Genomic DNA, 24896 nt, shown 5'->3' on the forward strand with positions numbered 1-24896 from the left:
GTCCAATGTGTCATTCAAAGCCAATATTCTCTGAGTGACTTTTTTTTTTAAGATTTTATTTATTTATTTATTTGTCAGAGAGAGAGAGAGAGCACAATCGGGGGGAGTGGCAGGCAGAGGGAGAAGCAGGCTCCCCACTGAGCAAGGAGCCCAATACGGGACTCAATCCCATGACCCTGGAATCATGACCTGAGCCAAAGGCAGGTGCTTAACTGACTGAGCTATGCAGGCATCCCTCTGGGTGATTTTCTGTGTGGATGATCTATCCATTCACGTAGGTGGGATGTTAAATTTCCCTGTTATTATTATATTACTATTGATTTCTTCCTTTATGTTTCTTAATAGGTGCTTTATGTATTTGAGTGCTTCCTTGTTGGGGGCATAAATATTTACAGTTATTATATTTTCTTGTTGGATTGTACTTTTTATGATTATATATTGCCATTCTTTGTTTCTTGGTAAAGTCTTTGTTTTAAAGTCTATTTTGTCCAATATAAGTACTGTTACCCCAGCTTTCTTTTTGCTTTCATTTGCATGATAAATGTTTTTCCATCCCTTCACTTTCAATCTGCATGTGTCTTTAGGTCTGAAATGAGTCTCTTGTAGGAAACATATAGATGAATCTTGTTTTTATTTTAAGATTTTATTTATTTATTTGACAGAGAGAGAGAGACAGTGAGAGAGGGAACACAAGCAGAAGGTGTGGGAAAGGGAGAAGCAGGCTTGCCACTTAGCAGGGAGCCCAATGCGGGGCTCGATCCCAGGACCCTGGGATCATGACCTGAGCTGAAGGCAGACACTTAACAACTGAGCCACCCAGGCGCCCCTTGTTTTTTTTATCCATTTTGTCACCCTATGTCTTTTGATTGGAATGTTTAGTCCACTTACATTCAAAGTAATTTTTGATGGGTATGTACTTATTGCCATTTTGTTACATGTTTTAGGATTGTTTTGTGGTTCTCTGTTCTTTTCTTCTTTTGCTCTCTTTTCTTGAGGTTTGATGGCCTTCTTTAGGGATATGCTTGGATTCCTTTCTCTTTATTTTTGCATATCTAATGCAGGTTTTTTTAATTTGTGGTTACCATTAGGTTTGTATATAACATCTTCTGCATACACTGGTCTATTTTAATTTGGAGGTCGCTTGTTTGAACCCATTCTAAAATCATTAAATTTTTACTCCACTTCTCCCCACATTTTAGATACATGGTGTCATAATTTACATCCTTTTATTTTGTGAATCCCTTGGCTAATTGTTACAGATATATTTAATTTTACTGCTTTTGTGCTTTAACTTCCATACTGGTTTTATAAATGATTAATCTACTACTTGTATTATGTTTGTACGTATCTGTGAAATATTTTCCTTTCCTATTTTTCTTATTTCTCCTTATGATCTTTCCTTTCCACTCAAAGAATCCCCTTTAATTTAAGGCTGGTTTAGTGGTGATGAATTCCTCTAACTTTGGTTTGTCTGAGAAACTCTCGATCTCTGCTTCTTTCTGAATGATGGCCTTGCTGGAAAGGATAATTTTGGTTATAGATCTTTTCCATTTAGCACTTTGAATATATCATGCCACTCCTTCTGGCCTGCAAAGTTTCTGGTGAAAAATCAGCTGATAGCCTCATGGGGTTTCCATTGTATGTTACTAGGGTTTTTGTTTTGCTTTGGGTTTTTTTTTTGTTGTTGTTTTTGTTTTTCTCTTGCAGCTTTTTTTTTAGGAGAGGGAGAGAGAGATAGAGAAAGAGAGATGGGATGGAGGGGCAGAGGGAGAGGGAGAGAGAGAATCTTAAGCAGGCTCCACACCCAGCACAGAGCCCAATGCAGGTTTTGATCTGATGACCCTGAGATCATGACCCGAGCCAAAATAAAGAGATGGATGCTTAATGGACTGAGACACCCAGGCACTGCATTCTCTTGCTGCTTTTAAAATTCTCTCTTTACCACTACCTTTTGCCATTTTAATTATCATGTGTCTTTTTTTTTTAAAGATTTTATTTATTTATTTGAGAGAGAGAGAATGAGAGAGAGAGCACAAGAGGGAAGAGGGCAGAGGGAGAAGCAGACCCCCTGCTGAGCAGGGAGCCCGATGTGGGGCTCGATCCCGGGACTCCAGGATCATGACCTGAGCCAAAGGCAGTCGCTTAACCAACTGAGCCACCCAGGCGCCCAATTATCATGTGTCTTAGTGTGGACCTCCTCAGGTTGATTTTGTTGGAAGTTCCCTGTGTGTCCTGGATCTGCATGTTTGTTGCGTTCCCCAGAGTAGGGAAGTTTTCAGCTACTATTTCTTCAAATAAATTTTCAGCCTCCCTTTTTTCTCTCTCTTCTCCTTCTGGGATCCCTATAATGCAAATGTTACTATGCTTGTTGGTGTCACTGAGTTCCCTTAACCTATCCTCATTTTTTATTATTCTTTTTTTCTTTTTCTGTTTCATTTGGCTTCTTTCCATTACTCTGTTTCCCAGCTCACTGATCTATTCTTCTGCTTCATCTAGTCTAATATTTATTTCCTCAAGTGAATTTTTAATTTATTATTGTTTTATCTCTAGTCAGTTATTTTTATATTTTCTCTTTGTTGAGGGTCTCACTGGAACTTCCACCCTTTTCTGAAGGTTAGTGCATACCTTTATGACCATTCCTTTGAATTCTCTATCTGGTGTATTGCTTATCTCCATTTTGTTTAGCTCTTGGGCTGCAATTTTGCCCTGTTCTTTCATTTGGGACACATTCCTCTGTTTCCTCACTTTGTCTAACTTTCTATGTCTGTTTCTATGTGTTAAGAAAGTCAGCTACATTTCCTGCTCTTGAAACTAGTGATCTTGGGCGCCTGGGTGGCTCAGTTGGTTAAGCAACTGCCTTCGGCTCAGGTCATGATCCTGGAGTCCCTGGATCGAGTCCCGCTTCGGGCTCCTTGCTTGGCGGGGAATCTGCTTCTCCCTCTGACCCTCCCCCCTCTCATGTGCTCTCTCTCATTCTCTCTCTCTCAAATAAATAAATAAAATCTTAAAAAAATAATAAAACTAAATTAAATTTAAAAAAAAAGAAAGAAACTAGTGATCTTATGAAGAAGAAGTCCAGTAGTGCCCTGTAGTGCAATGCTCCCTGTGCATCAGAACTTGGGGCTTTAGGGGTGTCTCCTAAGTGTGTTGTGCATGCCCTACTGTTGTGATTGAGATATGTTTGCCTTCAAGCCAGTTGTCTTCAATGGCTCTCTTTGCCTGTTGTGGACAGTGTTTGGTCTCTGTGATGTTAGGGTCCAGACTGGGTCTTCCTTGAGCTTGAATTGAGTCAGACCAGATGCCTACTCTCAGCTCACTTGCCAGAACTGTGGTCACACTGAACTGCAGGGTGCTCTTTCTGCATTGTCCCCTGAGAGGCTTTCACTGGTGGGTAGAGCAGTCAGACTAGATGTCTGTTTGGGTTGCAGTGACCCCAAACTGCTGGAGTCTCTCTTTGTACTGTCCCTTGTAAGATTTTTGTTGGTTGATGGGAACAGCAGTCAATTAGATGTCTGCCCCCAGCCCACTGCTGGGGTTGCAGTTGACCTGATATATGTGGTTATCTTCCCCTCTACCCAAGGCAAGAGTCATTCTTAAGTGGTGTTTGCCACTCTTGGGGCTGTTTACACAATACCACACTTGTTGTTCAGTTTTGGATGGACTCCTGCCAAGTGGGGCTGACTGGACAGGATGGATATGCAGGAGAGCCAGAGGTAGGATATGGAGGTGCTTTGGAGGAACTCCTACAGAGAAGGATGGGTTGGATTGGGCCGTCCAAAGAGAATGAAGGGACAGGGTGTGTTGTTAGCAAAGCTAGGTAGGGAGTGTTCATGCTGGTTCTTGCAGGTGTTGGTATATTCAGGCTGGAAGGAGGGGTGCAGAAATAGTGCCAGTCAGCTTCTTTGTACTTAGAGAAGTCTCCAAAGAGCCTTGCCCTTCCTGTGCTTGCTCTGAGACCAGTAAATACATCTCCTTCCTGAATAGTCCTGAATACACCTCTCAAACTGCTGCTTTTATGCTGTATCTTGGTGAGGTTGTTTGTTATGCTGGCTCTTTAAGGGCATGTACTCAATTTTCTATTACCCTTAGACTTTCCCAGAGCCAAGCCACTGATTTTTAAGGTTCCCAGTGATAAGCTCTACTGAGTGTAAAAATTCACAAAATTAAGTCCTTCTAGTTCTTTTTTAAGATTTTATTTATTTATTTGAGATAGAAAGAGAGAACACAGAGGGAGACTGAGAGGAAGAATCAGACTCCCCACTAAGTAGAGAGCCAGATGCAGGGCTAAATCCCAGGACCCTGAGATCACAACCTGAGTCAAAGGCAGATGCTTAACCAACTGAGCCACCCAAGTGTCCCTAATTTTTTCTTTAAACTTTAATGAAAAGTATAATTTATAATAGCCAAACTATAGAAACAGCTCAAGTGTCCATTGATAGATGAATGGATAAAAAAAGACGTGGTATAATCAGATAACAAACAGAAATAAAAGGCATCCAAATCAGTAAGGAAGAAGTCAAACTTTCACTATTTGCAGACAACATGATACTCTATGTAGAAAACCCAAAAAATCTCTCCAAAAAACTGCTAGAACTGATAAAAAAAAATGTTCAATAAAATTGCAGGATACAAAATCAATGTACAGAAATCTGTTGCATTTCTATACACCAATAATGAAGCAGCAGAAAAAGAAACCAAGGAATCAACCGTTTGCAACTGCACTAAAAACAATAAGATGGCTAGCCTAGGAATAAGCCTAACCAAAGAGGTAAAAGATCTGTACTCTGAAAACTATAGAACACTTAAGAAAGAAATTGAAGAGCACACAAAGAAAGGGAAAAACATTCCATGCTAATAGATTGGAAAAACAAATATTGTTAAAACGTCTATACTACCCAAAGTAATCAACACATTTAATGCAATCCCTATCAAAATACCACCAGCATTTTTCACAGAACTAGAACAAACCATCCTAAATCTTATATGGAACTACAAAAGACCCCAAATACCCAAAGCAATCTTGAAAAAGAAAAGCAAAACTGTAGGCATCACAATTCTGGACTTCAAGCTATATTATAATGCTGTAGTTATCAAGACAGTAAGGTACTGGCACAAAAACAGACACATAGATCAATGGAATAGAAAACCCAGAAATGAACCCACAACTATATGGTCAACTAATTTTTGACAAAGCAGGAAAGAATATCCTATGGATAAAAGACAGTCTCTTCAACAAATGGTGTTGGAAAAACTGGATGGCAACATGCAGAAGAATTAAACTGGACCTTACTTTCTTATGCCATACACAAAAAACAATTCAAAATAGGTAAAGACCTAAATGTGAGACAGGAATCCATCAAAATCCTAGAGGAGAACACAGGCAGCAACTTCTTTGACCTCAGTGCAGCAACTTCTTGCTAGGCACATCTCCAAAGGCAAGGGAAACAAAAGCAAAAATGAACTATTGGGACTTCATCAAGAAAAAAACCTTCTGCGCAGCAAAGGAAACAGTCAACAAAACTAAAAGGCAACTGAGGGAGTGGGAGAAGATATTTACAAATGACATATCAGATAAAGGGGTAGTACCAAAATCTATAAAGAACTTATCAAATTCAGGGAGCCTGGGTGGCTCAGTTGGTTAAACATCTACATTCAGCTCAGGTCATGATCCCAGGGTTCTGGAATTGAGCCTTGTGTTGTGCTCCCTGCTCAGTGAGGAGCCTGCTTCTCCCTCTTCCTCTGCTCCTCCCCCCACTAATGCTCTCTCTTGCTCTCTCTCTCTCTCTCAAATAAATAAAATCTTTTTTTAAAAAAAGGACTTATCAAACTCAACACCCAAAAAACCCAAAAAGTCCAGTCAAGAAATGGGTAAAAAACATGACAAACATTTCTCCAAAAAAAGACATACAAATGGCTAATGGACACATGAAAAAATGCTCAAGATCACTCATTATCAGGGAAATATAAATCAAAACCACAATGAGATACCACCTCACACCAGTTGGCATGGCTAAAATTAACAACATAGGAAACAATAGATGTTGGAGAGGATGTGTTGATGGGAATGCCAACTGGTGCAGGCACTTTGGAAAACAGTATGGAGGTTCCTCAGAAAGTTAAAAATAGAACTACACTAGGATCCAGCAATTGTACTACTAGGTATTTACCCAAAGGATATAAAATACAGATTCAAAGGGGTACATGCACTCCAATGTTTATATCAGCATTATCAACAATAGCCAAATTATGGAAAGAGCCCAAATGTCCATTGACTGATGAATGGATAAAGAAAATGTGGTGTGTGTGTGTGTGTGTGTGTGTAATGGATAAAGAAGATGTGATATACAGATATAGATATAGATATATATAGATATATATATAGAGAGAGAGAGATAGAGAGATATATATATATATCATTCCAGCCATTGAAAAGAATATCTTGCCATTTGCAATGACATGGATGGAGCTAGAGGTATTATGCTAAGGGAAATAAGTCATCCAGAAAAAGACAAATACCGTATGATTTTACTCATATGTGGCTTTTAAGAAACAAAACAGATGAACATAAGGGAAGAAAGAAAAAAGGGAGGCAAACCATAAGAGACTCTTAACTATGGAGAAGAAACTGAAGGTTGCTGGAGGGGAGGTGGGCAGGGGATGGAGTAAACGGGTGATGAGTATTAAGGAGAGCACTTGTGATGAGGACTGGGTGTTATATGTAAATGATGAATCATTGAATTCTACTCCTGAAACCAATATTATACTATATGTTAACTAACTAGAATTTAAATAAAAACTTGAAACAAACAAAGATGTGGTATCTACAATGGAATATTATTCAGCCATAAAAAATGAAATCTTGCCATTTGCAACAACATGGATGAAGCTACAGAGTATAATGTAAGCAAAATATGTCAGAAAAAGACAAATACCATATGATTTCACTCATATGTAGAATTTAAGAAACAAAACAAATGAGCAAAGGAAAAAAAGAGAGAGACAAACCGACTCTTAACTATAGAGAACGAACTGATGGTTACCACAGGGGAGGTGGGTAGGGGGGATGGGTGAAATAGGTGAAGAGTACACATCATTTTTTTAACCTCTTTTGTTTGTTTGCTTCAAGTTTTTATTTAAATTCTAGTTAGTTAACACATAGTATAATATTAGTAACATTAGAGAATGTTCTGAGAGTGTAATAAGACTAAGAAGTTAAATAGAAAGAAAACTGCTTCTACTCTTTCAATAAGTAATTCTAGAATGAAAGCTTTTTGTCCTGCACAGGGTTTTGAGAGAAAATTTATAAAATTTATAACAAAACGCCAACTATATACAAAGAACGTCAGGTTATATTCATGTCTTATTTTATTTTTAAAGATTTTATTTATTCATTTGACAGAGAGAGAGATAGTGAGAGCAGGGGGCAGTGGGAGAGGGAGAAGCAGGCTTCCCACGGAGCAGGGATCCCAGTGCAGGGAGGGAACCCAAAGTGGGGCTTGAACCCACAGATCACCACATAAAAAAACTCAGAATAAAAAAATACAGTTTCGGGCGCCTGGGTGGCTCAGTTGGTTAAGCGACAGCCTTCGGCTCAGGTCGTGATCCTGGAGTCCCAGGATCGAGTCCAGCATCGGGCTCCCTGCTCAGCAGGGAGTCTGCTTCTCCCTCTGACCCTCCCCCCTCTCATGTACTCGCTCTCTCTCATTCTCTCTCTCTCAAATAAATAAAAAATCTTTAAAAAAAAAATACAGTTTCTAATAAACAAGATGAAAAATAATAATTTACTGATATGGTCACAATGAGTATATGAAGATCAGATAGAGCTTTGTCTCTGCGTATGGGCATATGTGTCTGGTTTGGAACAGATCCACTTCCTCTCCGTGTAATGCCTCGCGCTACTGGCACCTTTGTCATTCAAATAGGCACATTCTCCTCCTCCTCTGATAGGAAAACTGCAATGGAAGAAGCAGAATCAATCCAGTTGGCTACCAGATATTTCTCCAAAAGCAGAGGGAATAAAGATGAGAAAATAAGGAAACTAACATTAATTCAGCCTCTAAATATAAGATGCATTACACACATCATCTCTTTAATATTAAAAATTGCCCTCTGCGATATATATCATCTCTTTTTATGGACAAAAACAACAACAACAAACAAACAAACAAAAACAACAGAATTTCCCAAGATTCTATAACAAGTAAAACTAGGATTCATGCCTAAATCGATGAAAATATAGGGCCCATGCTATTCCCACCTTCTTCACTTTGGGAAAGAGAAGAGGGAAGAAATGCTGCTATATTACAGGTAATTTTGTTGTTGTTCTTGGGCCCTGATTTTCTCCTGTGGTATTCATCAGCATTTAAGTGGCCTGACACAGACATCTGGGTCAGCATTCAGATTATAAGTTTTTCTTCTGTATTGTGTGAAATTGCTATAGTGTGACATGATTTGCCTATCGCTGAGACAAGCCAGCCCTTGATAAATATATAGTTAACAATATATTTGCTCCTTTAAACACTTACAGAATTAGATGATGTAAACATTACTATTTCAGTATTATAAAGGAGTAGGTAAAGGTTAATACCAAATATTTAACAAGCATCCACAATGTGCTAAGCACTGCACATACAACAGTGTGTAAATATGAGTTCTGACTCCTAAAACTTAACATCTGTCCAAGATCAAAAAGCTACTAGGTAACAACTAGTTTTCAAACCTACCACTGTCCTACCCAGTGCCCTTTTCACCAAATAAAGTGATATTTCCAATGCTGGCTACTTTTCATAACCTCACAAAGCAACTTTTCAAAACCTCCTCATGTCCTCAGACAAGAAAACATTTAGCAAAATTGTCTGAATCCAAGACTTCCAACATTATCCAAAACTTTTCCAGTAATATAAAGACCCAATAGATATATGATTGAGATTAAATTTGGCAATGCCAAACTGTACTTGTGCTAAACATTATAATTATGATCTTATAAATAATGGATGCCATTACCGTCACTCATCCTTATGTAAATGGTTGAAGATTGATGCAGTGATAGTTTAATGTAATAATTTAACTTGCATTTATATAAGATTTTAAAGTTTAAGTAGTGCAGCCATATACATCAAAATCTCTGATTCTCACATCAATCCTGTGAGATCAATCGAGCAAGTACAATTAATTTTGTTGTAGAGGTAAGCAACAGACTTAAAGATTGTGTAGTTTGCTCAACATGAAAGAGTTGGTCAATGACATAGAGGAGGTGGTTGTCAAGTTCACCATTCTAGCATGCCACATATGATAGGTTTTGTATTGGTTGGAGGAGCTTTCAAAACCTCTGCAACTTACAATTTTTCACTTTATTCCTTTATAACTAATCTTAAAATAAAAAATTTTTAGAGGATATAATTGGAGAACACGTTTGGTTTCATGCAACGTAAATCCAAATACAAATATTGCTATCATATTTTTCAGAACTTACCAGCTGGTCCATTCAGTGCCATTTATCCATTTCCATGGTTGGCCTTGTTCTCTGCTGAGACCAATCCAGTGGTCATAAGGGCCTTTATACCTCAATAGGAAATTCTTTTAGAAAACAAAGATGATATGAGTTAACCTGTCATTATCTGGCCTCTCCCAGAAGAAGTGTTGCTTCTATGCTATATATTTTTTTAATATTTTGTCTATTTATTTGACACAGAGAGAGAGGCACAAGCAGGAGGTAGTGGCAGAGGGGCTCAATCCCAGGACCCCAGGATCATGACCTGAGCTGAAGGCAGACACTTAACAGACTGAGCCACCCAGGTGCCCCTCTATGTTATATTCTTAACTGCTCTTATAATTTTCTCTTTTTTAATTTTGTATTGTTTAATAATACAGAGAGAATAGATATGCCATAGTAGCATACACACATAAATATTAAAACTGAGAGAAATTACTGATAATTTCCTCTTAATTCAGCATAGTCCCACTTTGTATTAATATTCCACAATTTGTTTATCTGTTCTATTATTGATTTCCACTAGCATTATTTAAAGTTTGAAGTTATTATGAATGCTGTTATGACATTCTTGGCACCTGTCCTGGAATGAATGATCAGGCCACAGTGAATACTTATTGTCAATTTTACCAAATGATACCAAATTCTTTTCTGATGTCATTGTAAGAAATTCTACACACCAGCATTATAGGCCAGTTTTCCATGCTACACATCTTTGTTAACACTTAGAGCATCTTTTTATGATTACAAGTATTAATTTCAATATAATTAAATGTATAATTTTCCTTTATGATTAGTGGATTTAATGACTTCTTAGGGAAATTTTTACTTTTAAGTCATAAAGACGATATTTATTTTCTCTTTTCCTTGAGATATACTGTTGGGATGCTGATTTTAAATATTCCTTTTTTTCTTTAAGATATGCATTTACAGCTCTAAATTTCCCTCTTAGTATTGCTTCTACCACATATCTTAAGTTTTGGTATGTTGTATTTTCACCTCATTTGTCTCAAGGTATTTTCTAATTTCCCTTATGATTTCTTTCTTGTTCACTGGATGTTTAACAGTGGGTTGTTTAATTTCTACATATTTGTGAATTTTCCAGTTTTCCTTCTGTTGTTGATTTCTAGTTTCATTCCATTGTGATTGCAAAAGTAACTTTATATGATTTCAATCTTCTCAAATTTACTAACTTGTTTGGTGACCTATCATATGATCTATCCTGAAAAAATGTTCCATGTGCATTTGAGAAGAATATGTATTCTGTTCTTGTTGGGTGGAGTGTTCCGCCTATCTTTTAGGTCTAATTGGTTTGTAGAACTGTTCAAGACTTCTATTTCCTCACTGTTCTTCTGTCTGATTGTTCTACCCATTATTGAAAGTGGAATCATGAAGTCTTCAACTATTATAATAGAACTATCTATTTCTCCTTTCAGTTCTGTCAATCGTTCCTTCATATATTTGGGGACTGTGTTATTAGGGTATTATATGTTTAAAATTGTTAGATCTTGATGTATCAAAATTTGTATCAAAATATAATATCCTTCTTTGTGTCATAAACTTTTTTGCTTTTGTCTATTTCATCCAACAAGAATATAGCCACACAGCTCATTTTGGTTACTATTTGCATTTAATATATTTTTCCATCCTTTCACTTTAAACTTCTTTGTGTCTTTTTTTTTTTTTTTTTTATGTTATGTTAGTCACCATACAATACATCATTAGTTTTTGATGTGGTGATCCACGATCCATTGTGTCTTTATATCTATGGTGAGTCTCTGATAGAGAGCATATAGATGGATCTCATTTTGTTTTTATCCAACTGCCAGTCATATATTAGCATTTTGTCCCTATACATCTCCAACTCTGTCTTTATATTATTGTCATAGATTATATATGTATACATTGTATGCCCATTAACATAGATCTATAATACTGTATTATGAATTCACCTGTTAAATCGTATGTGAAAAGTTAGAAGTTACAAACTAAACCAAGAGTATAGTAATACTGGCTTTTATATTTATCTGTGTGGTTACCTTTATGAGTGTTCTTTATTATTTCGTCTCTGAGTTACTATCTAATGTACTTTAATTTCAGACTTTATAGTTCCTTAAGGATGGACCTACTGCTAAGAAACTCCCTTAGCTGCTATTTGTCTAGAAGTATCTTATTTTTCCCCTATTCTGAAAGATTGTTTTGACAAATACAGAATTCTTTTTTTTTAAGATTTTATTTATTTATTTTTTTGTCAGAGAGAGAGACAGAGCACAAGCAGGCAGAGGGAGAGGGAGAAGCAGGCTCCCCGCTGAGCAATGAGCCCAATGCGGGACTCAATCCCAGGACTCTGGGATCATGACCTGAGCTTAAGGCAGACTCTTAACCAACTGAACCATCCAGGTGTCCCGACAGTTACAGAATTCTTGACCGGCAGGTTTTTTTGCAGAATTTAAAAATATGTCATTCCACTGCTTTCTGGCTTCTATAGTATCTCAGGATAAATCAACTGTTAATCTTACTAAGGATCCCAACACCTGACTAGTCCCTTCTCTTGCTACTTTCCAGTTTCTCTTTGGGTTTTGATAACTTAACTCTAATTTGTCTTAGTGTGGATTTCTTTGAATTTATCTTGCTTAGGAGTTCCTTGAGGCTCTTGGACATGTATATGCATCTCCTTCCTCAACTTTGGGAAGCTTTGGGCCATTATTTCTTTACATATTTCTCCTACTTATTTTCTTTTCCTTCTGAGATCCCTACAATGCATATATTGGTTTGCTTGATGATACCACAGTTCCTTCAGGATCTGTTCTTTTATTTTTGGGGTTTTTTCTTTTCTTTTCTTTCTATTCCCAAACGGGATACTTTCTTTTTTTTTTTTTTTTTAAGATTTTATTTATTTATTTATTAGAGAGCGAGAGAGAGAGAAACAGCATGAGAGGGGAGAGGGCCAGAGGGAGAAGCAGACTCCCCAATAAGCTGGGAGCCCGATGTGGGACTCGATCCCAGGACTCCAGGATCATGACCTGAGCGGAAGGCAGTTGCTTAACCAACTGAGCCACCCAGGTGCCCTCAAATGGGATACTTTCAATTATCTTATCTTCAAGTTTGCTGATCCTTCCTTCTTTCTGTTCAAAGGAAGCCTCTAGTGAGTTTTTCATTTCAATTATTGTACTTTTCAGTTCCAGAATTTCTATTTGGTTCCTTTTAATAATTTCTACTTCTATATTGATATTCTCATTTTATTTATATATCATTTTCCCGATTTCTTTTACTTTTTCTGTCTATGGTTTTCTTTAGCTCATTGACCATATTTAGTACAGTAGATTTTACATCTTTGACTAATATTTCCAATGTCTGGTCTCCCTCAGGGATGGTTTCTTTCAGATATATCTCCCTGTGAATGGGTTATGCCTTCCTATTCATCTGTATGTTCTGTAATTTCTTTGTTCAGAACTGGACATTATGAATATTTTATGGTGTTAACTCTGGGAATATAATTCTTTTCTTCAGAGATTGTTCAATTTTGATTATTGAGATGTGGAACCACTGTCTGTGACTTTTCCTAATAATTTTTGCAAAATGTGTATTCCTTACTGTGTGTGGTCACTGAAATTTTTATTTTGTTATTTCTATGGTCAGCCAGTTCCTTGCCAAAGATTTTCTTAAATGCCTGGCTCCCAAAGGGGGAAAAAAACAAGTACTGTTTCTTTAAATCCCTTGGAAATCACTTCAGTTGGTAGAAGTTGAAGAAAAAAATGACAGCCCACCTCTGTATCTGCCCCTTGGCAATGAAGAGCAGCACTCAAAAATAACAGCACATAACCACAATATTTGAAGACCAATGTTCTTATTGGCCACCCTGGATCCAGCAAGTTTTACCAGGAACATGGCCAGAAGTCCCCGTATCTCCCAGCCATGATGAGGTGTGGGGAATGGTAGCCACTGAATGGGAAAGCTGAACTTCACTGGGATTAAGTGAAATTTACTAACCTCTTCATTAAGTTATCCCTTGGATGCTGCAAGACTCCAGAGTTCCAACTCAGTTACTTGAGAGAGTTTCTGCCAGCTCAATAGTTGTTTAGGTACAGACTCCAGGAGCTTTCTACTCTGCCATCTTCTCTGATATCACTCCTGCCTGATTCATTTTGAAGCAATGTTAACTTAATACAATTTAAAATTATGTTTCCCTCTCTAATTGTCTAATTCTATTTGCACACTTCTTGCTCATAAGTCAAAGAAAGCACTGGCTTGCTCGCTGGCCACCTTCCTGCTATGAATGTAATTCATAGGTAATTGTAGATGGCCCACTGCAGAATGTAGCATCTGCTGGCTTTTCTCTCCTTATGTTAAAAAATCAATATCTAAGCAGATATCTAAACCTGTATTTTAGACATTCTCACATAGAATTGCATAGCATATTGGAGGAGCCAATTTTTTTTATTCTAGGTAGAACTATTTTCTTACCAGTTCCTGGATGGTTTCAACCTGAACAAGATCAGCACCATGTGAATCACAAAACCTCTGGCTGAATGTCCAATTCTTGATGTCATCAGAAAAATAGAAACACTTTCTTTGGAAACCAATCCAGGTTTCTGGGCATGCAGCTTCAAAACACTCTGATGATATCTGATGCAATTTTCTTCCAGTTACTAAAAATAAAAACAACTTGCTTTTATATTTTCCTATATATATTACCAAGTGCTTTCTAATACACTTTTCAATAGTCATGTGAAATACTAAATGTATTATCCTTATTTTTCAAATGAGGAATAGAATTTTGAAAGTCATTGCATATATTACACAGCAAATGTCAAAGCTAAGATTCAAGTAGTGCCTTAGTTAGTGGATGAATTGAAAAAAGAATAAATAATGCCTTAAACTCTGGACTATATACCTGTCTACTTGGATTTCAACAATGTTACCTTTCCTTAAAATATTAGGTACATCAGTAGCAACATTTTATCAGCCTTAGAGAACAGATAGTTCAAGAGCTCTAGATACTTTCCTAAATAAAATGAGGTGCAGGGTATAGATACCTTTTGTGAATAGTTTCTTGAGATGAAATAGTCGGATACATGTCTAAAGAGTCCCATGAGGGTAAAAGAAGTAGTTTTACCCTGAGCATTCTTATACTAAGGAGCTTCCTTCTACTAAGGAAATTTTGTGATGCTCTCTATATTTTGAAGCTGACAATAGTCCATTGGACAAGCTTTTCTGATACACTTCCCATATAACCAGGAGAGATGCTCTCTTCAAGTAGGATTCAGAGCATGGAAAGTTTTTTCAGATGGTCTTTATTGATCCACTAGTAGCTGACTCTTCCACTTTTATGACCATTTTCTCCTATTTACAGCTTCTTTATTAAGTAATGTTAATTCAAATCTCTATTTTTGCTTCATCAATGTATAAGGTATTTTATTTTTGGTTATAGAATGGCAAGAATAGATCATTATCCATGGAATCATAAAAATATTAAAAAATAAATAAGGATCCCCTGGAACATGGAATATTCCAAGTATTATTGACTCTAGTATTTGTAAGCAACACTTGGAAAGCTTGTTAGGATATTACGTCTGGATATAATAATAGCAGGGTGGGTTTTATGTTATTACTCAGGTTGGGGTGGAGGTGTAGAGGAATATTCTTGTAATTTTCTACAGCAAAGCTTGGCTTACATTTGATACAGTGCAAGTGTGTTCTAAGCTATAAGGGCATCTTCATTAGCTAAATTGCTTCCAGGGTATGCAATCCAAGAAATAATGTGTTGTCTGGGAAAACTGGCTATATATTCCAAAAAAGTGGGGGCTGGAAGATGCTAGAGTATCTGGACAAGAAGACCACAATACCTCTATGCCTGCACTGTTATACAGCCAGTTAGTAGTTTGGATATTCTCGCACTTCTCTCTCTTTCCATCTGATTTGCTTGTATTCATGCAAGCATGTGTGTTATAGAAGTAAAATAAATCTTTGTCCCTGAAAATCACAATGAGTTATCACCTCACACTTGTTAAAATGGCTATTTTTTAAAAGACAAAAGACAACCAGTGCTGGCAAGAATATGGAGAAAAGGGAACCATTGTATACTGTTCATGAGAATGTAAATTGGTACAGCCATTATGGAAAACAGTATGAAGTTTTCTCAAAAAATTAAAAATAGAACTACCTTATGATCTAGTAACCCTGCTTTTGGGGTTATATCTAAAAGAAATGAAATCATTATCTTAAAGAAATATCTGCATTCCCCTACCCATTGCAGCATTTTCAAAATACCCAAGATATATAAATAATACTCAGCCTTTAAAGTGGAAGCAACCCTGCCATTTGTGACAAATTGGATAAGCCTGGATGACGCTGTGCTAAATCAAATAAATCAGATGCATACAAGCACTGTATGGTCTTACTTCATATATGGAATATAAAATAGTCAAAATCATAGAAGAAGAAAGTAGAATGGTCGTTGCTAGGGAAGGGAAAGTGGGGGAAATACTGAGATGTTGGGCAAGGGGTACCAAGTTTCAGTCATGCAAGAAGAATAAGTTCTGGAGATATAACATACACAATGTGACTATAGTTAACAATGCTGTATTGTATACTTAAAATTTGCTAAGAGGGTAGATCTTTGGTGTTCTCGACAACAGAAAGGTAACTGTGAAGTGATGGATATGTTGATTAATTTGTACTGATTATTTCACATATATACAGATATCAATTATACCTCAATGACTTGGGGGAGGGGTGCAGAGATTAAATACCATGACTAAGTGCAATTAATCCCAGAATGCAAGGATTGTTCAATATACAAAAGTCAATTAACCTCGTATACCATAGTAATAGAAAAAGGTTAAAAAACAAAACAAAAAAACTGATCATCTAAATTGATCATCTATATTTTGTAAACCACCATGTTTTTTGTGATCCTCTCTTCTTTCTAATATCTCAGCCTATAGCCTCATTAATATATGGTTTAAAAATTACTGAATTATTGGCCAATATTCAAACATAAACACAATTTCATAAATCATACACATTCAGCTTCTACAGCTCTATTTTGATGTGTCCTCCATTAGGATCTACACATAATACCTTTGAAGTAATTTTAATTGAAAATTTAATTTCAATTACATTGTACACCTGAAACTAATATAATGTTATATGTCTATTACAGCTCATTTTTATATATCCTTAATCCAAAGAAAAAAATTTTAAAAAGAAAATGTAATTTGAGAGTAAATTGTATAAACATATAAAGTATATAAATATATGTTTGTAGTTAAAATATATGAGTATATAAATATATATGTATACATATAGATTAAAACTACATGGTTAAAGGCCTAGCAATAATATAAATTAAAGCACAATATGATTGGCAACTGGGTTCTACCTTATGCGGACTCTGGTCCTTCTATTAAGCTTCCAATAATATGACCTCTATATTACACAATTAAGATCTAAGACCCCACTTATAAGGTAATAACATTACAAAGGATCCAAAAAGTGAGCTGACATTGGAATAAAGCCCACAGAACACCTGAACCTAGCCAGAGTAATTGCCTGCTAAAACCAAAAACATTAATATACTCCAAAAATTTAATTTTTGGAATTTAACTCAGTGAAATTAAACTGTAAAGAAGTGTAAAGAACAGGAAAATTATCAATAAATCCTCTCTTCTTTTGGAAAATGGACTTGTCTAGATGAACAAAGATTACAATTCACTTACCTAACAAACTCATAATTACACCAAGAAATATAAATATCAGACATATGACTGTGGATAAAACCAAGACTTGATTCGGGGTAGCAGTAATAGAATGCTTCCTTGGATGCTGGTAATCTGGAAAAATAAATATTGAAAACATGTTTTTGTTTTTGTTTATGTTTCCATTAAATGTAGAACAGACATCAGACTACTAGAAGCATTAACCATCAAAATGTTACTTTCACTTCTTTCCTTTTCATTGGAGGGGGCAATTGGCCTATCATTTTGTGAATTTACAATTTTCTCTCTCTAGTTTAATTGTTCACAGAAAGTAAAATTGATCTTAACACACAACTAACCCATGAACAGCTTTGCACCCCTCCCAAAAACTAAATAAAAATCTCATTAAACTTCCAGATCCAGCTACCAATTTAATAGAAATACAAGAGAGAGAGAATCATGTCAATTAAGCAACAGGAATGAAATCAACAAACTCCAGACTGTTGGAAATTCTACATAATAAATTATCTTGAATCTTAAAGAAAAAAGTGAAAGGCAAATTTTAAAAAGCAACCGTGAGGAAATCTTTTGATTAAAAGAGACTTAAAAGGCTTAAAAAAAAAAAAAAGTCAAAATTAAAGTGAGAAAATGATTCTCATAAAAATCAATTTAATGTGATTCGAAAGGATACTTGGAGGGCTTCTGAGCTGGATAGCAAACTTCTTTCTCTAACAAAGACAGTATTTAACAAGGATGCTCAACTTAGAATAATCCATTAAGCTGTATATTTGTTTTGTACATTTTTCTACATTTACATCATATCTCAAAACATCCTACATTATCTAAAACCTCTTGTAAATTTTATCATTGGAACCCTCTTCTGACTCCATCTTTTGGCTACTGCACACATTTTTAGCTACTTCATCTAGAGATGTTCTTGGCTAAACAGGTATATTTCTCTCTAATATTCTATCCACACTAGAAATCTTTTCATTAATGTTTACCAGATTGACCACTGGGTTGATGCACATGCAGGAAAGATGTGAATAACATTACAAAGGATCCAAAAAGTGAGCTGACATTGGAATAAAGCCCACAGAACACCTGAACCTAGCCAGAGTAATTGCCTGCTAAAACCAAAAACATTAATATACTCCAAAAATTTAAGTAAAGTCAAAAGTCTCACAACAAAATATTCATTCAAAATGTCCAGAATACAGTCCAAAATTACTCAGCATATGAATAACCATGATAATTTCAACTTTCATGGGAAAAGAAAATGAAGAAAAGCCAATGCTAAAATGACACAGATGTTGGAATTATCTGACATATATTTTAAAGCAGCTGTTATAGAAATACTCAAAATACCAAATGAATAAATAAATGAAGTCATTTAATAATAATTAGAAATCATCTTTTCCTCATCTGAACTGCCTTCTCTCTAAATTGATTACTACCTCTACCAAAGACAAAAATATTTTTTTCAGTAGTAAATTACAACACTTCAGTTTTCCCCAACAGGTACAAAATACCTTTTTTCACTTATTAAATCATCATATAAAGCCTCAAATACAAATGTTTTTTTAAAAGTTTCAAGCTTCATATAAATGCATAATATATGTGAGATTATATATGTATATTTAGATATTTTCTTTTTACTGTGTAGCCAATGTAAGATAATTCCATTTGAAAGCTCTACTGTTTTTCTTTGACTTCTGTTTATGTTTTTTATTTGTTAAAAAAACTCATCATTTTACCTTTTCTTTACTTTTTAATTCTTTCTTTCCTATGAGCTTTCATGATAATTTTTTTTACTTTTTTTAATTAATTAATTAATTAATTAATTTTTAAAGGTGTTATTTATTTATTTGGGAGAGAGAGAGAGTCCATGAGCTGAAGGAAGGGGCAGAGGGAGAGGGAGAAGCAGACTCCTCATTGAGCAGGGAGCCAGATGTGGGGCTCAATCCCAGAACCCTGAGATCATTACCTGAGTCTAAGGCAGACACTAAACTGACTAAGCTACCCAGGTGCCCCCTTTTTACCTTATTTAATAATGATAATACCCTGTGTCTATATAACACTTTCAACTATGTATTGTTCTTTTCAGTGAAATTAATTTTTAATAATAAATAATAAGCGTATAATAATAAATAATATTAATATTAATAAATGATTTAACATTAATAGTAACTAAATTAATATTTAATACTAATATTGTTAATAAAATAATACTAATAAATAATTTCTAATAATGGATTTATTTATTTTAGAGAGTGGGGGGAAGGACAGAGGAAGAGAGAGAGGGACAGTTTTTTTTTTTTAAAGATTTTATTTATTTATTTGACAGAGAGAGAGACAGCGAGAGAGGGAACACAAGCAGGGGGAGTGGGAGAGGGAGAAGCAGGCTTCCCGCTTAGCAGGGAGCCCGACACGGGGCTCAATCCCAGGACCCTGGGACCATGACCTGAGCCGAAGGCAGACACTTAATGACTGAGCCACCCAGGCACCCCGAGAGACAGACAGTCTTAAGCAGACTCCACATGGAGCCCCAACATGGGGCTGAGCCAAAATCAAGAGTTGGGTGCTTAACCAACTGCACCACCCAAGTGCCCCTCAGTGAAATTAATTTTTATTAATGTTTTTTAATTTTTAATTTCATCATTTGTTTAATTTATTTTTTAATTTTAATATTTAATAGCTGATTGATGAATTATTATTAATAATATTAATAAAATATTAGTATATGTTTCAATGACATTAATTTTTAAATATTTATTCTCAATCATAAATTTAACCTGACCCCATTCTCTTACATCTTTCTCTAAGAGTTCTCTCTCCTTACTTGTTAGGACAAGTGCACTTAAGTATCTGCATATTTTTACACAAATTATAAACTAATTTATAACCCCTAGAATTCCATCTCTCATCCTTGAAAACTCTTTAAAAGACTGTTAACCATTTTCCCTTTGCAGAAACTAGATCCCATCACTGCTATAATCTTACCACCTCAGTTCCCACATTCATGTCATACAGTCCAGCTTCTTACTTGAGGTTGCCAGCAAGTCAACTGTTATAAAATTTTTCTCCAGTCGATTGCTATCATGCATTTTGTGCCCAGTTCTTACAGGACAGCTCACTCGGTCGGCAGTTTCAGTGCCAGAATGTGAAAAAAAACAAGAGAAACAACTTACATTCTGGTTAGAACTTCCTCTAACTGAAGTTTTGGCTTCAGTTACACATGCCTAAAAAGGAAAGAGGAACGAAATGACACTGAAACAGCTTGCTACAGCAAAAGCCTCTTCTAGTGCTCAGTATAAACTTGGTATCTCTCAACTTATATTACCATCAGTACAAGTAAATGTAAATTTTCAAGTTTATCCTTTTTACATTCTTCATGATTTTGTTGTCAAAGAGGACAGAAAGTAAACCTCGATAAATTTCACATTATCTTGGAATTCCTACACAGACAGGAACTAATAACAATACTTTTACTATTATTCTCATGGTGTGATAACATAAAACAATGGTTTATTGTCACTTATCATGATCCAGAAGTACTGATGAAAGACTTAAATATGTGTTCCCATTTAACTGGTACAACTAAATAATGAAGCTGATATTATTATTACTTTTATTTTAAAATGAGCTCCTTGAGTAAGGACTGAGTAATTTGTCTAAGTTCACAGTTACTGACAGACCCCATGATTAAATGGCTGATTTAGGAACTACTTTGAAAGTAAGACCCTACATAGTCAGTAAAGGTCAAATGTTGACTCCTGTGACATTTCTGAGTCAGTCATACATTCCAAATTTCTGTTTCTATTCCTGAAACAGCTCCTCACTATGAGAAAAAGAAACAGAAAAATTAGTTCTTGCAGTCATGATGATGTGTTAGCTGAATGAAACAGTAAGGCTGAAATGGCAGAAGGGCTCCAGTTGAAGGGAACTGTGTTCATCTAGTTCAAGAGAAGAGAACATGGAGTATAGTTGGGAAACCTCCTGATACTTAAGATGGCTGGAACACAAACTGTGAAAGGTGAAATGCGAGAAAATAACTTTCTAATTAACACAAACGCTCTATATTAAACTGTGAATTTCATGACCTCTAAGCCCTAAGATCATGTTCACTTTCTTAGGAAACCCTGTGTTGACACCATATTTAAGATACACCTACATGTTTTTACATGGTGAAAAAACAGGGGACACTGAGAGCTATTTTAATTTCGCTTAGGAAAAGGATTTTTTTTTTCTTTTCTGAAACAAGATTTTTTTTTTTTAAATTAGGCATATATTTGAGAGACAGAAATAAGTGACTAATAATCTGGCTGTGAAAAGAAAAAAGAAAAAAGTCCCTTCAGGGTCATTGCTATTCAATAGAAGGAACTATTCCAAGTGACTAATGTAAAAGTAATTTTATCAGATTTTTTGTTGGAACACATCACTGATAAAAAAAATTACAGGAAACAGCAAAAACTCATGATAACTATTTAGTCTTACTTGACCTCTGCCCCACTTTTCTTGGCCTTTCTGGTTTTGACAACAGAATGGATGATAAGTGTATTCAGTGTGAGAGAAATATAAAAGCCTGTATACACTATGTGAAAGAACACGGCCTTTGGAGAAAAATAATCCCAGCCTGAACACAACTCTTAAAACGCAGTAGTTTTTTTTACTTTCCATATATATGGTAGGCAGAATTTTAGACCCTCAAAGATTCCATGTCCTAATCCCCAAGCCTGTGGATATATTACCTTACATGGGAAAAAATTTTAAAAATCTTTGAAGATGAGGCGCCTGGATGGCTCAGTAGGTTAAGCCTCCAACTCTTGATTTCAGCTCAGGTCATGATCTTAGAGTTGTGAGATGAGCCCAATGCAGGGCTCTGCATTGAGTATGGAGCCTGCTTATAATTCTCTCTCTCCCTCCCCTCTGCCCTTCCCCTGACCTTGTGTGAGCTCACTCTCTCTCTAAAAAATAAAAATAGAAAAAAATAAGGTCTTTGAAGATGTGGTTAAAAATCTTGAGATGAGGGGCGCCTGGGTGGCTCAGTCGGTTAAGCGTCTGCCTTCAGCTTGGGTCATGATTCCGGGGTCCTGTGATTGAGCCCCACGTCAGGCTCCCTGCTCAGTGGGAGCCTGCTTCTCCCTCTGCCCCTCTCCCTGCTTGTGCCTTAAATCTTAAAACAAAACAAAACAAAACAAAAATCTTGAGATGAAGAGATTATTCTGGACGATCTGAGTGGACTCAATTTAGTCACATGGGTCTTTCTTCAAGGAAGGCAGCAATGGTACCTAGAGAAAGGTTTGAAGGAGCTGTGCTGCTGGCTTTGAAGATCAAGCAACCCAAGGAATGCAGGTGGTGTCTAGAAGCTATAAAAAGGAAGGAAAGAGGTGCCCCTCTAGAGCTCCAAAAGGAACATAGCTCTATCAACAACTTGAATTTTGCTCTATAAGATCCATTTTGAATCTCTGACCTCCAGAACTATAAGATAAAAATTTCTGATTATTAAAACCATAATTTGTGGTAATGTATTATTACACAAATTATTATTACAGCATATTAACTAAGTTCTCTCACCCTCAAGATCTATATGGTGACAGGCTTGTTCTGAAAAATGAAATCTATGATTTAGGTAAAGGTGTCCAATAAACTTCAGCTGTTAAATACTTAGTGTTCAGTTACTAATGATTTATGCCTGCTTAAGGAAACATTATGAGCTTTAGTATCTAAAATGTTCCTGATGAAGCTTTGGTCCAGAGAATATCTACAATCTTTTTTCTTCCAGTTTCAGATAAAGCCATTGCCCCCAAGTGCAGAACACTGGCCAGAGCTTGTTCTGATAGTCCAGTGCCTGGGTTTAAATATTCTGAATATCAGTGATTCTTAAGGGTAGGAGAAATGGTGTGTTTCATCTTAGTGCATCATGCAAAGGATCTGAGAGAAGTGAGGGAAGCCTGCTAAGCAAAGCAACTATTGTTAAGTAGCTCAGCAAAGAAAGTACCCTCTTCAGGAAGCAAAAACACTGAGCACGAGCAGGCTATGATGAATTGCGACTGTGCCAAAGAATGACTGTGTGCAGGACCAGCTACATGGACATGCTGTCTGTCCAGCAGCAGACCTCCATGCTCAAAAGGGCTTCCCACTTGGTTTAATATGCCAGCATTGACGTCTTCAAGTTATTACTACTATTTAAACAAGACACTCCACATTTTTATTTTGCACTTGACCCTGCAAATTATGTAGTAGGTCCTGACTCTGTGTGCGTGAAAGAGGTGAATCAGTTTTGACCTCATCTAACATAGCTTTCATTTTTTACTTAAATGTTTTTTCTCAATTTTCAGATTATTATAGAGTCATATGCAGGTATGAGAAATATTACAGAAAGAACCCATGTTCCCTTTAGCCAGTTTCCCCCAGGGTAACATTTTAAAAACTACAGTATGCTTGGTTTCCACGTCTTTCCTTAGTAAAAATATCACAAACATTAATTCACCAACATCGTACATGTATTTACATATACACATTCACACATACAGAAAAGGAATATGCTGTGCCAGTCCTAAAATAAAATTGAATCAAGAAGAATGCATTAAAATCAATCAATCAATTAATTAATTAAAACTACAATATGATATCACAGCAAAGATAATGACATTGACACAGTCAGGATACAGAACTATTCCAATACCACATGGCTCCATCAGCAGGCTTAACATCAAAAACTTTAAAAAAATCAGCAGGCTTGGTTCTGAGAGAGCCTGAGGGTGATAAGAAACTGAGTCCTAACCCTTAAAGAAACAGTATAACAAACAACCCTGCCTAGGTATAGCATAAAAGCAGCAGTTTGAAAAACATATGGGGTATGCAGGAAGATTTATTTCCTGGTCTCAGAGCATATACAGGAGGGGCAGATACCTTTGGGAGACTTCTCCAAGAACAAACGAGTTGGCTGGTGCCATTTCTCTCCCTGCCCACTAGCTTAGATACACAGATACCTATGGGAATCAGACCAAACACTCTCCATCTAGCTTTGCTGAGAGTGCACCCTGCCCCTGCATTCTCCTGCAGACTGCACCATCCAACCATCCCCATTCAGCAGAGTCCCTCTAAAGTGGCTACAGGTCTCATCCTGCAAACATCCCCAAAAATGGTCAGCACCACTCCAGAGTCTTGCCCTGGGGAGAGGGTAAGATAACCACACACACCAGTATGACTGTAGCCCCAGTAGTGGGCTGAGGGCAGGCATCTAGTCTGACCCAACTCAAGCCCAAGGTGGCCTAAGACTAGCTCCTTAACAGCACAGGGACCAAACTCTGCCCATAACAGGCAAAGAAAGCATTGCAGACAACTGGACTGAAAGCAAAAACATCTCAATCACAACAGTAGGGCACATACGACACACTTAGGAGACATCCCTGAAGCATCAAGTTCTGATGCACAAGGGACATTGCACTACAGGACACTACTGGACCTCTTCTTCATAAGGCCACTATTTTTAAGAGCAGAAGATGTAGCTGACTTTCCTAACACATAGAAACAGACACAGAGAATTAGACAAAATGAGGAAACAAAGGAATGTGCCCCAAATGAAAGAACAGGGCATAATCATAGTAAAGAAAGAAAGAAAGAAGAAAGAAAGAAAGAAAGAAAGAAAGAAAGAAAGAAAGAAAGAAAGAAAGAAAGAAAGAAAGAAAGAAAGAAAGAAA

At 36.3% G+C, this 24896-nt stretch overlaps 1 protein-coding gene across 1 annotated transcript; it reads right to left on the minus strand.

Annotated features, from left to right (window-relative positions):
• Positions 1-7093: 7093 nt before the first annotated feature.
• Positions 7094-20392, minus strand: CLEC2D (C-type lectin domain family 2 member D). Its single transcript, XM_035028259.1, has 5 exons — positions 20237-20392; positions 17212-17325; positions 13955-14139; positions 9473-9576; positions 7094-7952 (listed from the first exon to the last, which is right to left on the minus strand). Exons 1-5 carry the CDS (start codon positions 20295-20297, stop codon positions 7814-7816), a joined length of 603 nt encoding a protein of 200 aa, XP_034884150.1. The 5' UTR covers positions 20298-20392; the 3' UTR covers positions 7094-7813.
• Between the last annotated feature and the right edge of the window lie 4504 nt (positions 20393-24896).

The sequence above is a fragment of the Mirounga leonina genome, unplaced genomic scaffold, assembly GCF_011800145.1.
Source record: "Mirounga leonina isolate KUSES-001 unplaced genomic scaffold, KU_Mleo_1.0 Mir_201, whole genome shotgun sequence".
Lineage (NCBI taxonomy): Eukaryota > Metazoa > Chordata > Mammalia > Carnivora > Phocidae > Mirounga > Mirounga leonina.

What these genes read in the sequence shown, in the direction of transcription:
- CLEC2D (XM_035028259.1), bottom strand. Translation starts at nt 20,297, where the DNA reads ATGCATGATAGCAATCGACTGGAGAAAAATTTTATAACAGTTGACTTG. An exon ending in TGACTTGCTGGCAACCTCAA is followed by an intron (nt 17,326 to 20,236) that starts GTAAGAAGCTGG and finishes TTATTTTTCCAG; the next exon opens with ATTACCAGCATCCAAGGAAG. An exon ending in TTGAAACCATCCAGGAACTG is followed by an intron (nt 9,577 to 13,954) that starts GTAAGAAAATAG and finishes GTTTTCTAAAAG; the next exon opens with AATTTCCTATTGAGGTATAA.